The 21,108-nt window shown below is 42.7% G+C and overlaps 1 protein-coding gene across 3 annotated transcripts in view; it reads right to left on the bottom strand.

Moving 5' to 3' along the window:
• The window catches only part of NRAP (nebulin related anchoring protein), a 73,942-nt gene that overhangs the window by 34,909 nt on the left and 17,925 nt on the right, over positions 1-21,108 (bottom strand). For 2 of the 3 annotated variants that reach the window (XR_012905715.1, XM_006134973.2), the window contains exons 10-20: positions 18,769-18,873; positions 14,222-14,338; positions 11,565-11,669; positions 10,539-10,646; positions 9,458-9,562; positions 8,101-8,199; positions 6,762-6,866; positions 5,418-5,525; positions 3,034-3,135; positions 2,203-2,400; positions 1,878-1,982 (exon numbers count right to left, since the gene is read on the bottom strand). Coding sequence is in view for 2 of the 3 variants with exons in the window: in XM_006134973.2 (XP_006135035.2) it covers positions 1,878-1,982; positions 2,203-2,400; positions 3,034-3,135; positions 5,418-5,525; positions 6,762-6,866; positions 8,101-8,199; positions 9,458-9,562; positions 10,539-10,646; positions 11,565-11,669; positions 14,222-14,338; positions 18,769-18,873 (1,257 nt within the window). In the remaining variant the exon portion in view is untranslated. The remainder of the gene's footprint in view (positions 1-1,877; positions 1,983-2,202; positions 2,401-3,033; positions 3,136-5,417; positions 5,526-6,761; positions 6,867-8,100; positions 8,200-9,457; positions 9,563-10,538; positions 10,647-11,564; positions 11,670-14,221; positions 14,339-18,768; positions 18,874-21,108) is intronic. The other variant, XM_006134975.2, reaches the window with a different exon arrangement.

Genomic DNA, 21,108 nt, shown 5'->3' with positions numbered 1-21,108 from the left:
ATTGATTTCAGAAGGCTTTGGATCAGGTCTATCCTAAATTAATTTCAACACTCAAGCATGTTGTGGTGCTCTTTTCAGAGTGAACCCACAAATGTCTGTCCGCTCTTGGAACATTATAAGACAATGCATCATAACTATTTCAAGACAGAGTAAGATGTGGAGATGAGGCAAACTCTTCTTACGTACTTTAATTGACTTTTTATTAACCGAAAAATTCAACAATCCAACCAACCATTCCACGTTGGGTGCTTCTATTACAGCACATTTCAGCACGGAAGCCACTGTGTCAACAGATCAGTTGAACAAATAAGTTCACACTGTGACTTTCCCGGCTGCACACAAAACAGAAGTTAAAAAAGCATGTTCTACTTCAAAGAGTTGCTCATTGTTTTATATTTAGAATCTGGAGGAGAGAGGGACAGATTAAAAACCGTGTGTTTTTGTCACAATTGTATGCAACATAATGACATTCTGCAAGTCAATGACTAACTCCAGCTTTTAGCTGGAAGCAGAAACATTTAAAATAATACAGACTGGTTTTTAGCTTAGGAAGTTAGTATCAGCCAGCCTGGGGTCTTGCTGAAATAAAGAAGCAGATGATCACAGATGAAATACTTGTTGCAGTGATCATTACCAATGCAAGCCACAGCAGTAGATGTCAATCCATCTCTTGCAAGATATTGGATCTGAGTTCTATTACTTCTTTTATTTCTGAGATTTATTTTTCATTTTTGGGAGTCGCGAGTTAAATGTCAAAGGCCCAAGACATCAGAAAATGTGATTTCCAGTCACTCAAACAGGCTTCTTTTCTTGCCTCTTCGTCTAAGTCACACTTCTCCTAATTGTTTATACCTTCTATACTGCTTTCCTGTCAGCAATGCTACAACTAGACTGTAGCTAGAATGTTGAACTCCCATGGCAGTGGTAGGCCATGAATGAACGAAGGAAAAGAAATGAAGAGCACTGCAAATATGCACAGACTCATAGCAAGTTCAGCCCTGACAGGCCATAGGGCAAGGAAGTTTCAAACAATGTTATCATACAACTAATTTTTTTTATTCATGTCACTTAAAAATGTGTGTGCCCTGTTTTAGCTCCCACCTTAGTAAGATTTGAAAAAAGCCTAATCAAAATAAAACTGCAAATCCCATTCTTTCCCAGTGCTATTTTTGCTGATGGTGCAGGCAGACACAAGGGACTACGAGGGACCAAATAAGATTACACAGAGATCTGTCCGAGAGCCTTGTAATCATAGAATCATAGAATACTAGAACTGGAAAGGACCTCAAGAGGTCATCAAGGCAGGGCCCCTGCCCTCATGGCAGGACCAAGCACCATCTGGAGGCAAATACTAAGTTCAAAAGGAGACACGTATACCTGTATGATGGGAAAATCTCTCTCTCACTGTAATCCAAAATCTCCCAAACCACCTTGCAGCACACATGCACCACCCCCAGCTCCTCAGACATACCTCAAACTGCTGGTATTCCTGAATCTCTCCAGTACATCTACACAGTAGCGTGTACCTTGAAATAAGCTATGCAATTTGAGCTACGCAAATTGCGTAGCTTATTTTGAAATAGCTTATTTCGAAATTTGGCGCTGTCTATACAGCACTTATTTCAAAATAAATCGCTATTCCACTGACTTCCTTAATCCCTGTAAACCTTGTTGTATGAGAAGTCAGAATAAGGAGCCTGTTTTTTCGAATTTATTTTGAAATAACGGGCTTCTTGTGCAGACAGCGCATAACATTATTTCGAAATAACTCAGCTGTGTAGATGTACCCTCAATCTGCTCCACATACAACTTCTATACTCCTAGCCAACCAAACTTCATCCTCCCAGTAAGAAAAACAGCCAGAAAATGGCACTTACCTCGCTAAAAAGTTCTCCTGCTTTTTTGGCTTGTTCTATATTAAGACTGCCTTCAGTCATCCATCCAACTCCTTTCATCCATGTCAGATCTGCCCTGTACTGAAGCTACAGAGGGAAAAAATGTTTATAGACTGAGATACAAGTCTGTCAGTTTAAACTATGCACACATGACACTTCTGCATTCACTAAGAGACATTTTGAAGATGAAAACAGATACGTAAGTGCTAAGGAATAGTATTAAGTCATTTTGATCATCCAATACATCCTGATAACTCTTCAACCCTCAACCTGCAGTAACATTTAAAATGGGTGCATCCGGCCTTACGTCACTCTGAAGGCCATAGGCCTTCTTGGCCCACTTCGTCTTCATGTCTTCTGGAACCACTGTGTACTCATGGAGTTTCCTCCTATATTCAAGGTCACTAGCCAAAGCCTGGGCTTTCTTGGCATGCTTCAGGTTCACCATATCCATAGGCAAATGGAAATGCCTCTTACTCTCCACAAAATCTTTTTTATAAGCAATCTAGGGTATAAAGAAACAATACATTCACCTTTACTTTGAAAGAAACAAGGAAGAAAATAATAGCTTATATGTAAATCATTCGATATCGCTGTATAATTAGGAATTATTTATCCATGAAATCCATACTTACCCCACATTATTATTTACCGCATATTAAGCATAGAGTTGTTTTAGGTTTCAAAATAGGAATGTGAATTTTTAACCAGTAAGCTTAACCCTTAATGGTTAACTAGTGGGTACTGGAGCAGCTCTTGCTCCCCCTGCTTGCCCGTTTAATTGGTTAACCAATTAAACAGGATTTTACATCTCTATGTCAAAAGGGGTCACATCTTGACCCAAAATGTGTGCATGGATTTTGTGAGTTCCACTGGCAATTCCGCTCATGGATCCATACCACCATACAGCTCACTTCACTCTGTTATCTTATTTTACCTCTATTTGCAAAGTCTATGGGGCTTTTTTGTTTGTTTTTGTTTTGTTAGATTTTTCAAAACAGGGTTCAATGTGCTCTCCTCTTCTGAAAATAAGGTCAATACCAATACATCCAAGATCATCCAAGAGTCTGAACCCTAAAATAGCCAAATAGTATAATGATGAAAAACACCTTCTGAGTAAGAAAAATCCATTATTTACCTCACTACTCATCTTGGCCACTTGCAAAGAGTGCAGAAGTCTTGAATCTTTGATTCCAATTGCTTTGCCTTTTGTCTTCTCATATTCTTCTTTGTATTTAATCTTTGAAGAAGAAAATAGTTTACTGTAAATAACAGGTCATTTTCCAATTGACACAGAGATCTGCAGTATTTTTAGGGACTGGCCATCTGGGAGCAAGGCCTGGTTGCTAATTCAGAGCTCTGAAGCACACTTATGAATTCTGAAGGGCAGTCAGATTGGTCTTAATTGTGTCTTCTTTAATCAATGAGAAGCTTTCACCCTTTCTTCATATGGATATTTTCATAGATATGAAACCTCTGAAAGAGCTTTTAAATTGTTTTTAAGAAAAATTTACTGGACTAAATCCTAATGTTCTTATTGAGGCTTCTAAGTAAACTCTGAGCAAGATCTTCAGAGTTTGACTTATTTTAACATGACCAGCTTCTATTCTATCCTGTAGGTTGCTGTATGTCCCTCACCCGTGTAATATACAAACACCTTCCAATTGTTTATTTATTTATTTTAAATATTTTTACCCCACTTCTCTATTTAAAATATTCAAGGCGGCTTACAAAATTTTTAAAAACTATAGACACACATACGCAACTAAACACCAATAAAAGCATGGGTTACAAGGTTGGCTTTGGCATGGCGCTGGAATAGTGCCAATGTTGGCGCCAGTTGAATGTCCTGGGGTAGAGAATTCCATAGCCTGGGAGCAAAGGCTGAGAAGGCCCCGCTCCACATAGATGTCAGCTTTATCTCCATAAGCGCAGGAAAATGAAACAGAGCCTCCCCAGCTGACCTCAATCCCCGGGCAGGCTCATATGGGAGAAGACGGTCCTTCAAATACTCTAGTCCCAACCTATTTAAGGCTTTATAAGTCATAACCAAAACCTTGAATTGTGCCCGGAAACATACCAGAAGCCAGGACAGGTTCTAGAGCACTGGCATTATTTGCTCCATATAACAAGTGTTAGTTAAAACTCGAGCAGCTGTATTCTGGACCAGCTGAAGCTTTGAAGACTCTTCAAAGGTGGCCCCATGTAGAGCGCATTACAATAATCCAATCAGGATGTGACAAAAGCATGAATCACCGTAGCCAAGTTGTTCTGATTTAGGAAGGGACGCAGCTGGCGGATCAGCCGAAGCTGCCCCAAAGCACTTCTGGCCACGGAGGAAATCTGATTTTCAAATGTTAAAAAAGGGTCCAGGAGGACTCCCAACCTGTGTACCTGTTCTTTCAGGGGGGAGTATGACCCCGTCCAGAACAAGAAACACACCACATTCCTGGACAGATGGTTCATTAAGAAACTTAACTAACATCTGTCATATGTGATTCATTTGCTCCTTCAACCTCTCCTAGGGGAGAGAATGATGCATGCAGTGCATTGGGTTGTTTTGGAAGGGGTCTGTTTTTCAGATTTTTTTTTAAACATACATGTTGCTACGTTAAAAAATCCAAAAGGGGTAGCCCATATTTTGGTTAATCACTAAGGTCATGTCTACACTGGGGAATTATTTCGAAATAACTCCCTTTATTTCAAAATAACAAGCAGAGAGTCCACACTACCAAGCCTGTTATTTTGAAATATGGGGCTGATTATTTTGAAATAACAACTCCTTTTTCCTTGGGTTATGTCTACACTACCAGCTTATTTCGAAACAACTTATTTTGAAACAACAGCTCCTGAAATAACTATTTCAAAATTAGCTTACTCCACTTCAGGAGCAGGAGTTATTTCAAAAAAACAAGCCCTTTATTTGAAAACAACAGGCTAGGTAATATGGATGCTTGCCTTGTTATTTCAAAATAAGGGGAGTTATATAACTCTCCGGTGTCGACAGGCCCTGAGGAGATACACTTATTTTGAAATAATTAGTTTGGGAGTTATTTTTTCAAAATAATTTATTTTGAAATAATCTTGTAGAGTAGACATAGACTAAGATACCACAGGACCAAACACTGGTATGTGTCATGTTAAAGAAGGAAAAATCAAAGAATCATGCCTTGTACTTGCATTGGAAATCATGAGCTTTGTGGTGGCTTAAGTAATTCAAAATGCTGAATTTTACCATTTTAAAGTTTTACAATTTCACATGGACATATAGCTACTGCTTTTTTCCCCCTAGTTTTATTTCTGTATCTATATAAAAAGATGCAATTTTCAAGGAATGGGTCTGACTGCCAATAGAAATTATTCTGAGCAAATGTTTCTAGAGTTCATCAGCCACCGAGAAAGATAAATGCACAGCAGTAAAATTCATGGCTCAAAAACCCAGATGAAACAACATGTTTCTTTTCCCTATGCTATAGCTGACTTCTGTTAGGGATAATTCCTACTCAACTGAATAGAACCTACATCACTGGCAAGATCTCCGGAGGCTTTGGCAGCAAGTAAGGCCTTGGAATCCAGTTTTATTTCAAAGCCCTGACCCTTGGTCTTCTCCCAACCTTCTTTGTACTTAATCTGAGAAAGGAAATACAACAGCATGTCACTAACAGGAATATATCTGGTGAAGCAGCTAAAGCAGTCATGGGAAACGATGGTTAACAAAACAAAAATATCATATACTCAGTTGAATATAATGTAATCATTCATTATTATTTTATGCTAAATAATTGCTTCTGGAAGGGGCCAAATTCAACATTCCTAGAAGTTGTGGTCCCCTATTTATTCACAGAGCAGGGACCAGCAGTTCTTAGATTGTAAGGGTGGAATTTTCAAAGTGCCTTAGGAAATAGGAGCTCAACTTTGATTAAGAGCCAATGGAAATCAGGTGCCCGATTCACTTAGCTTCTTTTGAAAACCCTACCCAAACTTCTTTGGAACAGAGGTCATCTTTTTATCCGTGTTTGTACATAACCTACCACAATGGGGCTGATTCTGGTTGGAGCCTCTGGACAAGACCATCACAACAACAGAGAAAATAACTGTACATCACAGGCACTGTGCATCTTTCCACCTTGCTCCAGCAATAGGTCTCTACTTTGAATTTGAGGAAGCACAATGGGATGCAAAATCCCCATTAAAGACCTGTTGTCCTATTGTCAGCCTAAAATACTGTAAAACCTTCAGATTTCCTTTTTAAGGTAATGAGATTTTTAACAAATAATTAATTTGCAGGAGGGGGTTACTTATCTTCTGGGTTGTGGGGGAGAGTTTGAGCACTTAAAGTACATCAAGATGCTCTCCACAACTTGGGACTTAAAACTTTCTGTCTGTTGGGATTCTTGCAGAACTGATTTCAAGAGTAAAGCAACAAATGCTGAGATAAATCATGAGAGTTGGCAACAGTGGATTTGATCCAAAGCCCATTGTAGTCATTGAGAGCCTTTCCCCTGACGTCAGAGGCCCTTGGTCCAAGACCTGAATTCTTGGTTTTTGCACTAGCTCTGACAGAAGTACAATCCATCCAATGAGCACCGATCTGGATGGTTGGTTTTGTGGTGTGGACATTTTATTTGTTAAGCAAATGCAAATTATTTCATGAGCTCTCAAAAAAAAGTTCCAAAATTGTGCCTCACTTTTTTTCTGTACTAATTTGGATAACCGGGTCAGATTCTTGAGTAAATGCAGAACAGAGTCTCTAAGTTGCCACAGGCCTATTTTTTTTCCCCCAGAGATACCTAGTTTCAGCATTCTTGTGTTCATTATGGCTCATATTTGAGGACAACACATACACCTGCAAGTCACTTTGCTTACCTCGCTGTACAGCTCAGCATTGGCTTTCGCCTTGACTAAATGAGGAACATCCTGTGGTAGAGTGTAATTCATTTTGGTCTTCTCATACTGGGCTCGGTAAGCCAACTGCCATAGACATTGAAACAAATTACCTTCAATACACCAAATGAAGTTCCACTTGACTTTAAGTGATTATTGCTTGTTTTAATGTGTTAAAGTGCCATAACAGTCTGTAATAACTAAATAAAATTTGGAATAATATGAAAAGGCAAATATTATTTTCCCCTAGTTATTCAAAGAAAATTCCCAGTATAAGGTAAATAGGCCTATAGATAAGTCCAATAAAAGTAAGTTTGACTTCTATGATCTGGACTTCTATAGTCCAGCACGATCTGTGGTCTGGTACCTCATGGGTGTCCCTACACTGGAGCTCTCATGGGGAAAAGCCAGCCCCCTGCTCAGCAATTCCTCCCCTGCCCTCCCAGAGCTTTCAGTGCAGGTCTGGTAGTGCAGCCCCACTGTTGTGGGTCTCTGTACTGCACCATGGGGCTCCATAGCCACTCTGCCTCTTCCCACAAGTGTCCCTCCATCCCCACTTGGTTAGCGGCAGTGGAGGGGCCAGCATTGAGCTCCTCTGGTCCAGAAAATTCCCTTGTTCTGGACCAGTCAGGTCCTGAGGGTGCCAGACAAGGAACATACAACCTTTACTAACAAACCAAGGCTATGTCTACACTGCACAGTTATGTGGGAATAAGCTATTCCTGGGTATTCTGAAATAACGTATTTTGAAACAGAATGTGTACACGGCAGGGAAGCCTCAAAATTAGTCTGAGGCAGGCTACCCTAATGCTGACGAGCCCTAGGAGGAATAACTTAGAATGGCCTTGACGAGGGGCTATTTCGAAATAGCAGCAGTGGAGCGTCTACACACGCCTTATTTCAAAATAGCTATTTCAGAATAGGCATTATTCTTCATAGAATGAGATTTACAGAAAAGTCGGAATAAGCCATCTATTATTTCAAAATTATTTTGAAATAACGGAATTGCTTGCAGATGCTCACATCATTATTTCAGAATAACAGCCATTATTCTGAAATAACTTTGCTGTGTAGACACACCCCAAGTGGCCAGAAACTGAAATTACGTAACAATGTCTCAAAGTTCAAGGAAACATTTCATATTTCTTGATCTATTGATTTGGCCTCTGGGACTCTGAAACAATTTCATTCATTTTCTATGGATTGTATTAGCTGTAAATCTACCAACAACAAAGAAAAGACTTACATAATGAGAACATTATGAAATAAAATATTTTCTTATAAGTAATAAACATAGAAGGTCAATAACAGCAGGACTTACATCACTGAGCTGTTGAGAGTTTATTTTGGCTTGAATAATTTGCGGAGTGCTAGTAACAGAGCTGTACTTCAGCTTGTCTATGCTTTGTCTATAGTTTACCTAAATTAAAATGAGAAACAAAAAAGAAATCTTCAGATTGGCATGTGAAAGGTATGATAGAGAAGTTTCGTTTAGCTGAAATCTGGGGATGAAGCTACCCTTTAAATAATAAAAACTAAGATGCAGAACAATTCCCAAAGCTGGGAGATGTAGATAAGATTAAGCACAGCCAGCAGACGGCACCAAATTTCAAAATAAGGCACTATTCCGACAAACCCCTCATGGGTCATGGAATGAGGGTTACAGGGACGTCAGAATAACACATCCACTATTTCGGGAAATAGCGTAGGCGTTCAAAGACATGACATTGCTACTCCAGTATACTTCCAGTATACAGAAATAGCACCACAGTCGACCTTCATTCCTTCCTTCCTCCCTCCCTCCAGCCCTTCCTCCCTGCTTCCTGCCTGCCTTCCTTCCTACTTGTACTCATTGCTGATGATGATCTGAGAACTGTGAATGTTGGTGCTCTAACCTCTGGATGGGTTTCACCCAAAGCTGTATGTAATTGCAGGTTCTTTCTTTGGCACACATAAGTCAATTTGCCAGTGAGTCAGCTCCAGTGCCACCTGGAGTCAAGGTAAGCAGGTCCTAGACTAAAATGCTCCAAGCCCAGTGTGCTCTCTCAGACAAGTGAAACACTGGTGTCTCTATGATCCCTGCCTTTGACATTCTTGCTTCGCCTCTTAGGAGGTGCAAGTCTTCCATATGGAAAAAGGAAGAGACTAGTTAATTCAAATTCTCCTTCTCCCCTCCTTTTCTCTCTAGCCCTTTCCTCAGACAAAATAGAATTCTTGCTGGAGAAGAAGCAATACAAAATCAATTAGCAGTTACAATATTTCATATGGAAGAACCCACAGAAGAGATTGAATCATTATCAGCTATTCCCATTCAGTAAAAATGTTGGGAGGTGGGGAATGTAGTACATTGAAAGGTGCAAGAACAACACCCTGTAGACTCAAGTCCTTGATTTATCCCTAGAGCAGGTATAGCATTGACAACAGTAGTGAAAATTTCCCCACACCAGTTCATCTTTAGGTTTCTAACAACCTTGTCTGAACTGAAACTGGTGACTTGAACTGACAGCCTCTCTATCCCATTCCCAAATCCTCACAGCCTTCCTTACCACACTGAGCCTTTTTTTATTATTATTTTACTTTTTGTTGCTAGCTGTTTACCACCAGGACAAAATCAAACACACTGCTTCACATTTTCTCCCCCTGCAAGTAACAGGCTGAACCCCCTTAGGATTATTTACATCTTTCAAAGGAACCAACTTCCTTGTTGTCTGATATGACGGAGTGAGTGTAGCTGGATAATTGTAGTCAACATTGTCGTGCTTGTAATCAGATTTATAGGCAATCTGAAACAAAGGGAGAACAAAAAAAATCAGTCTTTTTTTAAAGCTGTCATTTGTTTGAATAATTATCAGTCAAGAGAAAAGGAGAAACAATAATATTAATATTAAACACAAGAAACAAAGTAAGTTCAATGTCATCAACGACAAAGAAAATGAAATTATTTGCATAGTTTAACCACTAATTGATTCTTTTTCAACTATACAATTAATCCAATGCCAACAGTGGGAGCATTAACTTAACTTCCACCTATGACATATCTTTTATCTTTCTGCTTAGTTCTTGAGTTTCTTACAGATTTGTAAATAATATACTTGAAGGAATAATATGTAACAAAATGGCTTCGTGACAAGTCCAGTAAATTACACCAGAGTGCGGAAACCTTCATTAAAGATTGTTTTTGCACCTCACTCTACAGGGTGTTGACTGACCTCAGCTGCCACTAATATCCAAGGGAACTGAGGGAACTCAATCTTTTGCAGGATTGCACAATACAAAATGTGCAAACTAATGCAGAAGAGTTTCCAAGCTTTATATCCTTATTAGCACCTCTATACTTAGACCTCCCAACATAATTCAATGGAAGGATTCTCATCAATGGAAGGCTGGTGATATTAAAGACAAGAAAAAAGACAAAGACGACATCTACATAAGTCAAGGGGTAGAGAACTTCCAGCCTAAGAGCCAGATCCGGCCCCCTGCTTAAATTGATCCAGCCCATGTCAAGTCTCCATGCCGCAGGTCAGAAGTGATGAGCTTTGGTGCCCCCTGGGGGACTATAGCACCAGTGCCAGCACCCTGAGCCCGTTCCCACTATAGCTGAGGTGAGTGAGAGGTTTTGGTTGATTGGTTCGATTTGCGTGTGGCCTCCGACTGATTTTTCTGTGGGTCACTGGCACTGACAGAAAAGAGGTTCCCCGACCCTGACGTAAACGAATACTACCATAGTACCTGCTAGAGTAGGAGTGCAAATTGACTTACATTGCTTGCCAGGCTGCCAACCTTCATAGCATGTAGAGTGCGCCGGTCCATGCCGATGCCTTGGTAATGACCTTTCATTTGATTCTGGTAGTTTTCTTTGTATTTAAGCTATGCACAAAAGCAAACATCGTCTCAGAAAATGTATTTCATTTCTTCCAGCAGAGAGACAGGTACAGAGAACAGGAAACTATAGCCAGTTCAAATGATCCACTACAGTTGCTATCATGTGAAAACTCATCGTGAATGTACAACACCTTAAAAAAACCCTATTGGCAGGCACATCTCCCAAGAGTCCTAGTTTCACTGGTTGTCACTTGTTATATGTCCAAATTTACCTACATGCCACACAAATTTGGTGCCCTCATTTCATTGCTGACAATTATTTACCTCAGAAATAAACTATCATTAAACTAAGATTACAGAAAGAGTTAATTAATCCCATGGTATTTTAAAATTCCTGCGTGAATAATATTTTTGTGTTCTCTTTTAGGACTGCCACCCATTGTGTCCCACCTTTGTGCCTTTAGCTTTTAGGCCGATGAAGATCATCTTATTAACAACTTTTTAAAGACATTTTAAAATGAGTTACTGCTACATCAACGATAGCAACCTTCAGTTTTACAGATATTTAAATATGTTCTGCTCAAAAATTTAAATCTCAAAATTGGCTTCTGAGATTATCTGCATATATTAGGCTTCTATTAATAAATGGACATACATGAGAAGATACATGATAGCGTGACAAATAATGTTAACAGGCATTTTGATTGGATTAGCAATGCACTCTTGTAAGTAATATAGGGGAAAGAGACTAATTAGTACCAATAGCGGTGGCAGTAGCGTGGTAGTAGAACCCGAGTGATGTACCAAAACCCCATTATGCTAAGTGCTATACAAACACAAAGAACGACAGCTATATTCAAACACCCAGCACAGCTTTTACAGAACGCACACAGATGAAGTGTGATTCTAGCACCTGCTGAGTTAACCTTCTACTACATTGCATGCTATGTTCTGAGGACTTACATCACTAGTGTATTTTGATATCTTGCTCATGTTCTTGAACTGGGGAGTCTCACAATAGTTAATACTGTGGCCTTTGCTGTTTTCCACATCCTTCTTGTACTTTACCTTAGAAGCCAAAAAATACCAGGCTGAGATGTGACAAAATCTGCATTCACTGCATAAAATATCCATGCACATTAGTCATACTCTATATCCAGAAAAGTTAATATAAGGATTTTATTAACTGGCATACAGTAAAATTTAGACTCCATACCCAGGGTTCTACTCTTCACAATAGTAAGCCCTAAATCTTTATGGATGACTTTTGGGCCTATGTTTTCAAAAAGCCACTAGTGATTTTAGATGTCTCCGTTTTGGGTCCCTAGTATGGGATGTTTTTCAGAAAGTGCTGACTGATCAGCATGTGCAGATGGCACCCCTTTAGTACACCCATATTGCATCTGAGAGCAAATTTCCCAGCTCAGGCAGATAGACTCATGCAAGCAGAGCTTGCTTAAAATAATAGCAGTGTGGATGTTGAGGCTTGAGTTCTCCAGCCGACGTCGGCTTGAGCGGCTGAGATCAGGCCTTCAAGGTAGGGTTCATATTGCTATTTTTAGACACTAGCTCAAACCCCACTAATGAAAGTCTATCTACCTAGGTTGGGAGGCTCACTCCCAGCTGGAATGAGGATATACCCTTTGAGACCTCTCAAATGGGACCCCTGAGACAGAGGCATCCAAAATCACATCAGTTTGGGGGAAAAAATCCTTATTCTTTAAAACTGCCACAGCACAATTCTATAAACAAATACGCGCTACCGTGCCTGACAAATACAGCATGCAGTTGTATCCCCAACATACGTATATTTGTATATGTATATTTGGGAGGTTTCTTCTAAAAATGTTACACTTAATATCTCATATGGAATGTTGTATCTTAGCACTTCAGCACACATTACTCTGGGGTGGTGCTGGAGATGAGGGGTTCGGTATGCAGGCTGCCCTGGGGAGAGAGCCCCCTCTCACCACAGTAGTTTGGCGACAGGTAAGAAGCACTTTCCCATGGCTGCTGCAGCTCCAGCAGGCACAGCCAGGGGAGGGGTGCATGTACGCTAGCTGGGGAAGGGCCAGGTTTGTCTTCCCCTGCACTTCCCAATCAGAGGGAGGAATGCAGCAAAACTGTGCACTTTACCCTCACTTCCAGATGAAGAGCAATAGTCAGCAAGGTTCCTGCACAAATTGGGGAGGGGAGCTTCAAACCACATACACCCCCTCGCACTGCCTTTCCCAAACGGGTGCCTGGGAGTGGGAGAATCGGGGCTGAGGCAGTCCCAGATGGGAGCTATGCCCCCGCCAGTTCCTTTCACCGGCCTGGTGATTCTGTCTCTTTTCTGTTTTATGAGAAGCAATCCCATTCCAGGCCTCCCCTATTTTTATGGTACAATAAAACTCCAAGGCTGTGTCTACACTGGCATGAATTTCCGGAAATGCTTAAAACGGAATACTATTCCGTTTTCAGTTTTTCCGGAAAAGGAGCATCTACATTGGCAGGCTGCTTTTCCGGAAAAGCCCTTTTTCCGGAAAAGCGTCTGTGGCCAATGTAGACGTGCTTTTCCGGAAAAGAGCCCCGATTGCCATTTTCGCGAACGGGGCTTTTTTCCGGAAAAGACTACTGGGCTGTCTACACTGGCCCTTTTCCGGAACAGTGTTCCGGAATAAGGACTTATGCCCAAGCGGGAGCAGAATAGTTTTTCTGGAATAGCGGCTGATTTTGTACAGTAGAGCGTCGTTGCCTTTCCGGAAATTCAAGGGCCAGTGTAGACAGCTCGCAGCTTATTCCGGAAAAGCGACAGATTTTCCGGAATAAGTGGCCCAGTGTAGACACAGCCCAATTGTCTGTCATCCAGTGGTCCAGCACTCCTGATAGTCCGGCACCAACTGGAACCTGGAAGTGCTCCAGCCAGCCAGCGCTGCCCCTCACCTGAGCGGCGCCGCGGGACCAACCTGGCAGCACCCCAGCTGCCCTGCCCCCAGCTTCCCCAAGTCAGCCACTGCTCAGTTTCAGCGGCGGCGGACTTGGGGAAGCCGGGGACAGAGCAGCTGGGATCCTGCCTGGTTGGTCCTGCAGTACCGCCCTCTCCCACGCTGCGCAGTTCCCCGCCGCCCCCCCATCCCAGACCCCTCAAAGCCCCCCTTCTGGTACTCCTGCATATCTGATAATCCGGCACCCCCTGGGTCCTAAAGCTGCCGGATTATCAGAAGTTTACTGTACAACCAAACCCTTACCTTGCTTTAAGTTATGACAACAGGAAGCTGTATACCAAATTTGGTGGCCCTAGCTTATACCATTTAGAAGGAATTCTTGAACAGACCAACAGAGATACAGACAAACTCTCTCTAATATATAGTAGAGAAGGGGAAGCACCTCAGCTTTTGTAATGTCTAATAACTTTTATTGATTTCAGTAGAGCTACAACCATTTTCATCAGATGAGGATCTGTCCCTGAAAGTGGAACAGCCACATTTGATAGATGCTCTACGCATTCATTGCTTTCATGTGTGTGAGTCATTAAAAAGAATAACTTTTTTTCTTTCCCAGTTGGAGAAACTTATGAGCCTGCTGTAAAACATATAAGCTGCTCTCCTACCAGTCCATAATTCTACTTGACTTCTTACCTCACTGACAAGCTTATTGACATTCTGGGCTTGTTTAAGAACCAAGTTGTCTTCAGCTGAAAGAGAATGAAAGTGGGCTGCCCCTTTCATCTTTGAAAGATCCTTTTTGTATTTTATCTAATAAAAGGGAAAATATCAAAACAAAGATTTTTGTACATTGTTGTCATTTCCAGTCACCTGAAGAGTCAGCGTAAGACTTTTCCTTAGTTTTTGTTAGTTTAAATATGCTTTAACAGAAAGGTAAAGTGGATAGGAAGGTACAGGCAGTCCCCGGGTTACGTACAAGATAGGGACTGTAGGTTTGTTCTTAAGTTGAATCTGTATGTAAGTTGGAACTGGCGTCAGCCACTGCTGAAACTGATCAGTTTCAACAGCGGCTGAATCTGGATGCCAGTTCTGACTTACATACAGATTCAACTTAAGAAACCCAGGCGTCCCCAAGTCAGCTGCTGCTGAAACTGATCAGCGGCTGATTCCAGGAAGCCCGGGGCAGAGCAACTCTGCCTCTGGCTTCCTGTAGTCGGCCCCTGGTCAGTTTCAGCAGCGGCTGACTTGGGGACGCCTGGGGCAGAGCAGCTGGGGTGCAGCTGGGTTGCTCCAGTAGCGCCGCTCCTCGGCGCTACTGGAGCAACCCAGCAGCACCCCAGCTGCTCTGCCCCAGGCGTCCTGATTCAGCCACTGCTGAAACTGACCAGCAGCGGCTGAATCAGGACGCCTGGGACAGAGCAGCTGGGGTGCTGCCGGGTTGGTACAGTAGCGCCGAGGAGCGGCGCTGCGGGACCAACCCGGCAGCGCCCCAGCTGCTCTACCCCAGGTGTAGGAAAGAAAAGCATGGTCTGCTGGAGGGGGAGGGCGGCACTGGCTGCACCCCCCCCCCAGCAAACGAGGGAGATGCGGGTGGCGGGACCCCCCAGCAGACCAGGGAGACGGGGAGCAAAGTTGCGGAGCATGCCCGCAGCGGGACAGCCCAGGCGCACCCGGGCTGTCCCGCTGCGGGCGTGCTCTGCGGCTTTGCTCCGCGTCTCCCTGGTCTGCTGGGGGACCAGGGAGACTTGGAGCAGCTTTTCTTGCCCCGGAGGACGGAGGCGGCGCAACTGCAGCACATCTCGGCGTTCCGCCGCTCCAGTCCTCCGGGGCGAGAAAAGCCCCGTTCGTAATTGTGGATCCAACATAAGTTGGATCCGCGTTACTCGGGGACTGCCTGTAAATTAATTGTGGGCAGTTGCTTCTGAAAATCAACTCAATAGAAAATCACAAGTCATGCAAACTGACTGTTACATGTGATTCCGCTTCACAATTTAATATTTTTCTTCAACATTTTTCCATTGGTTGGGCAGCACTGGCTCTTAACTGACATCTTCATATTAATAATCACTAGCAGATTCTTGGCTAGCAACAGATTAAGGCTTGTAGTCTGTTCCATTAAAAAATTCCGTTCTCGGTAGTCTAATGTAAGGTTACCCGTCAGAGAATTATACATGTTTACTAAGTACCCACTAAAGCTTTCCTTCTACAAAAACCCATGTATTGAGTGTACAGTACTTTTTAGTCTTATCGGTTGTTTTTTTAAGATGAAGATTTCCTCTGGCAAGACAGCAGTAAGTGACATTTTAAAAGGGGGAGAGTAGAAGGAGGTGACAGTTTAGATTTGGAGTTCTACCACTGACTTAAATGTGGCCCAGATTTCATCCTTGGGGCTGGATGTATACCTTTGTGTTTTGCTTAACTTCTGTGCACAAATCAATCATTTTCACATGTATCCAGACAGGCTCCCTACCTCATACAACTGCAAATGCCTAACTTTGAAATTCCACCCCATAGAAACCAGACATTTGAGAATGTACTGAAACTTTATGATTATTCATATTTGGTGCTGGTGTCTGCATTCAGTTTCTCAAACTTAAAAAAATAAATTACCTTTTACTTCCCCTGCCGCCAAAACCACAAAACAAACAAACCCCAACCCAAAACCAAGTCCATAACAACTGCCAGTTGGGAAATATAATTTTGATTTTGGATATTTTGGAGGCCTATTAAAATGGCTTCTTCAATCTGGGAAAGGGTAAATATTCACTCTGGAATTGGGAATCACTGGATTTGTCATGGAAATAAGGCACAATCACAGGAGGTCTTAGAGAGATAAGGCAGGTGAGGTAATATCTTTCATTGGACCAACTTCTGTTGACGAGAGAGACGAGCTTTCAAGCCACAGAGAGCGCGTCTTCAGACCTGGGAAAGGAAAGAACTCCATTTGGCTCACAAGCTTGTTTATCTCACCAACAGAAGTTGGTCCAATAAAAGATATTAACTCATCCTCCTTGTCTGTCCAATATCCTAGGACTGACGTGGTTATTGCTACACTGCATAGGAGCTCTTAGTCTTTTTATATTCTTCCAGTCATTAGTTCAAGTAATAGGATACTATGGAACCTTTCACCGTTAGCTTGATGCTTGTGCCTGACTTGGGTTGGTATTGACAGAAAGATTTTGCCAACTGTTGGCTTCTGAATGGTCTACATGAGTTGATGGTCTCAGTCTATTTCCTAGTGGACAAGCATGGACGTCTGGTAGCCTAGGTGGGGAAGGCTTTGCCTTTCCAAACCACCAGGCTTGGCCCCGCTCACACGCCCTCTTAATGCCTGCTGTAGGTGTTGTGGAGGTGGAGTGTTGCTGCCCCTAACGCCTGCCCTCCCACTGGTCTGGGGCTGCTCCGTGTGCCCTCCTCCCTCCCTCAGTGATGTGGGGCTGAGCCTGAGCTGCACACCCTTCTCCCTCTCCCAGTGCTTCAGAAGGCAGAGGTTAGCACACACCCGCCCGCTCTCTTTTCCTCCCCTCCCAGTAGTTGGGAGAGGTGAGGGGCATCGCACTGCCCCACCACCCTGTGGGGGGTGAGGCCTAAGCAAAAGAGGCAGGTCTGGAGAAGGGACTGGGGGCTTGCCTCCCCCAGCTCTACCTTCACCAACCGCCCATGTGGACAGGTGTGCCACCAAGCAGTAGTGCTTTTTGGTCTGTCATGCCAAATAGAACAAAAAAGGATGGGAATGTCGATGGACACATTTTGTGACTACTAGAGGTGGTCCTTTCAGACCTGAGGTTCACTGGTTAGTTGGCTGTATGAAAAAAAACATATGCTGGCACATCTCAGTCTATACCTGTTTTGTAGGTTACAACTAAAAAAAAAACCCCAAATCACTATACTGCAGATAATGAATTCAGTCCCCATCATATGCCAGTGTCACATCCTCTGTTCTCTTGTCTCAATATGAACTGAATATAAAATAATCAAAAACCTAAGAACTGTTGAGATGATTCAGGCTATACTTTCTCACTATGAGTATTATTGTAGAACATCTCACAACTATACATACTCAGGACATAAATAATGAGGAGTCCTGTGGCACCTTAGGGTATGTCTACACTAGCCCTCTAGTTCGAACTAGGGAGGCTAATGTAAGCATTCGAAGTTGCAAATGAAGCCCGGGATTTAAATATCCCGGGCTTCATTTGCATCTTCCTGGGCACCACCATTTTTAAATGTCCCTTAGTCCGAACTCCGTGCCCGCGGCTACACGTGGCACGGAGTAGGTCGTTCGAATGAGGATCTCTAATTTGAACTACCGGTACACCTCATTCCACATTCCTCATTCCATGAGGTTTACCGGTAGTTCGAATTAGAGATCCTCATTCGAACTACCTACTCCGTGCTGCGTGTAGCTGTGGGCACGGAGTTCGGACTAAGGGACATTTAAAAATGGCGGCGCCCGGGAAGATGCAAATGAAGCCCAGGATATTTAAATCCCGGGCTTCATTTGCAACTTCGAACGCCTACATTAGCTTCCCTAGTTCGAACTAGGGGGCTAGTGTAGACATACCCTTACAGACTAACAGATTTATTTGGGTATAAACTTCCATGAGTAAAAAACACTTTGTCAGATGAATGGCGATGTGTTGTTTTTGCAGACACAGACTAATATGGGACTCTGAGGGTGTGTCTAGACTTCAGGGTTTTGTCGACAAAAGTGAACTTTTGTCAACAAAACTATACCTGCGTCTACACTACTGCTGAGGTCTGTCAACATAACGTCAACAGAACTCGTCAGTTTTGTCGACGGCGGTAAACCTCATTCTATGAGGAATAACGTCTTTTGTCGACAGAATTCTGTCGACAGAAGGCGTTATTTCATCTACACTGTCCTTTATGTCTACACTCTCGTGTCGACAAAGTGGCTTGCTTTGTCGACAGAACTGGATGTAGTCTAGACACTCTTTGTCGACAGAAACTTTGTCGACAGAGGCTTTGTCGACAGTATCTGTCGACAAAAGCCTGTAGTCTAGACGTACTCCGAGATTTATACTAAGGATATAGTTTGCATTGGTGATAACAGACATCATCTATCACTTGAACCATCTAATATTCTGTAATGCAGTGAAACATTGTTGTTTGTTTTTCTAGTTTAATATTTGCATTCTGCTTCCAAGCACTGCTTCGACAAACTGCTGCTTTTAATTACAAATGTATTGTATTGATTATTCATATTTCATACTTACGTCACTTGCCAATTCATTTGCTTTCTTGGCATTTTGATAAGCTGGAGTTATCATAGCAGGAAAGCTTCCTTTCCCTCTGTGTGCTTCATATTCATCCATATAATCCTGTAGAAAATTCAGACTGTTTATTTAAAGCATAGGAGCGAGTGGATTATTAATGACTTTTCTAAGCTTCCCAGCCTCTGTAACTTGCACGTACAGTTCATAACTACCATTTCTTTCTAAAGTTTGTTCATTTCATAACAAAATATATATAATTAATCACCCACTGTGTAAACTTTTTCTATGGCATCTTAATTTGTGCTACAATAGAAGCACAGGTGATGCTAGTTACTTTCAAGATGGTATTTCTCCAGTACAGAGAAGATGAATACACCCTCCAAATTTCACCCTGACTTCACTAGGCCCAAAACCAAAAGAAAAGAAAACCGGGTCTCATAAAGAACATTAGACCATACGAATGGCCAAAGGGAATCAGACCAAAGGTCCATCCAGCCCGGTATCCAGTCTTCTGACAGTGGCCCATGCCAGGTGTCTCAGAGGGAGTAAACAGAAACAGGTAATCATCAAGTGATCCCTCTCCTGTCTTGTGGTTAAGACACTCAGGAGATCTGGTTCAAGTCTGACTCTGTATCACATGCCCTATGTTTCTTAACTTCTCTGTGACAGTAGTTCTCATGGGCTTCTCAACTTCATAGGGGTATTCTGAGGATGAATTAATTATCAAATGAGAGATGCTCAGATATTATGGTGGTGAATACCTTAAAAAACAAACAACAGGATTATGTAGCACTTTAAAGACTAACAAGATGGTTTATTAGGTGATGAGCTTTCGTGGGCCAGACCCACTTCCTCAGATCAAATAGTGGAAGAAAATTGTCACAACCATATATACCAAAGGATACAATTAAAAAAATGAACACATATGAAAAGAATAAATCAAATTTCAGAACAGAAGGGGGATTGGGGGGGGAGGTAAATGTCTGGGAGCTAATGATATTAGAGGTGATAATTGGGGAAGCTATCTTTGTAATGGGTAAGATAATTAGAGTCTTTATTCAAACTCACCTCTAATATCTTTACCTCACAGACATTTACCTCCCCCCCCCCATCCCCCTCCTGTTCTGAAATTTGATTTGTCCTTTTCATATGTGTTCATTTTTTTAATTGTATCCTTTGGTATATATGGTTGTTACTATTTTCTTCCACTATTTGATCTGAGGAAGTGGGTCTGGCCCACAAATGCTCATCACCTAACAAACCATCTTGTTAGTCTTTAAAGTGCTACATAATCCTGTTGTTTGTATCAGCTACACCAGACTAACACGGCTACATTTCTATCATTAAAAAATAAAGAAATGCCTACTCAGTTTTATTATTTGCTAGAGGATCAACCCAGCATTGCTCGGTTTCTTCACTTAATTCTTTTTTGTTTTTCTTCATTTAAATCATTGCCCTGGGGTGGGGTTGAGGATGAGGGGTTCAGTATGCAGGCTGCCTCAGGGAGAGAGGAGTATTCCAGCCCTTTCGCACCACAGCAGCTTGGGGCCAGGTGAGAAGCGCCTCCCCATGGCCGCTGCAGCTCCAGCAAGCACAGCTGGGGGAGGGATGCATGTCCCCTGGCTGGGGCAGGTCCAGGTTCGTCTTCTCCTATGCTGACCAGCCAGAGTGAGGAATGCCGCAAACTGTGCACTTTCCCTTTGCTCCCTGATGAAAGGGAACTGACAGCAATGTTCCTGTATGAATTGAGAGAAGAAGGGGAGCTCTAGCCCTTCCATCCTCCCAAAAGGGCACCTGAGGGTGGGAAGCTCAGGGTGGGTTGGGGCCGTCCCAGATGAGGGAAGCCCATGCTCAGCCAGCCCCTTTCACCTGCCTGGTGATTCTGTCTCTTTTCTGTCTGGTTTTATGCATTCCCATACAAACCAGGGGTGAGGGAACTTCAGCCCCCCGCCTCACACACATATACACTTTAAATCAAACCCTTTCCTTGCTTTAAGTTATGATAAGAGGAAGCTGCAGCTGTTCCCTGGGGCAGGCTGGGGTGGCAGGGGGCTGTGCTGCCAGTCAGCACCTTCTACGTAAGGCTGGGGTGCTTGCTGCCCCCTTGCGATCATTCATGAAGAGAACTGTAACCTGTGCTGGCTGCCCCCTGTGCTCGCTTGTGAGTATAACTATCCCTGCTAGCACACTCCTCTCTCTCCACTGGTTGTGAAACGATCCCATTCCAGGCACCCATTGTCCCAGAACAGCCAAATCTTGACCTTGCTTTAAGTTACGATAAGAGGAAGCTGCCTACCAAATTAGGTGGTCCTAGCTCCTACTGTTTAGGAGAAGTTCTTG

Source organism: Pelodiscus sinensis, chromosome 8 (genome assembly GCF_049634645.1).
Source record: "Pelodiscus sinensis isolate JC-2024 chromosome 8, ASM4963464v1, whole genome shotgun sequence".
In the NCBI taxonomy this organism is placed as follows: Eukaryota; Metazoa; Chordata; order Testudines; family Trionychidae; genus Pelodiscus; species Pelodiscus sinensis.
The sequence above is the reverse complement of the archived record's forward strand: the minus strand, read 5'-3'. Positions and strand labels throughout refer to the sequence as shown.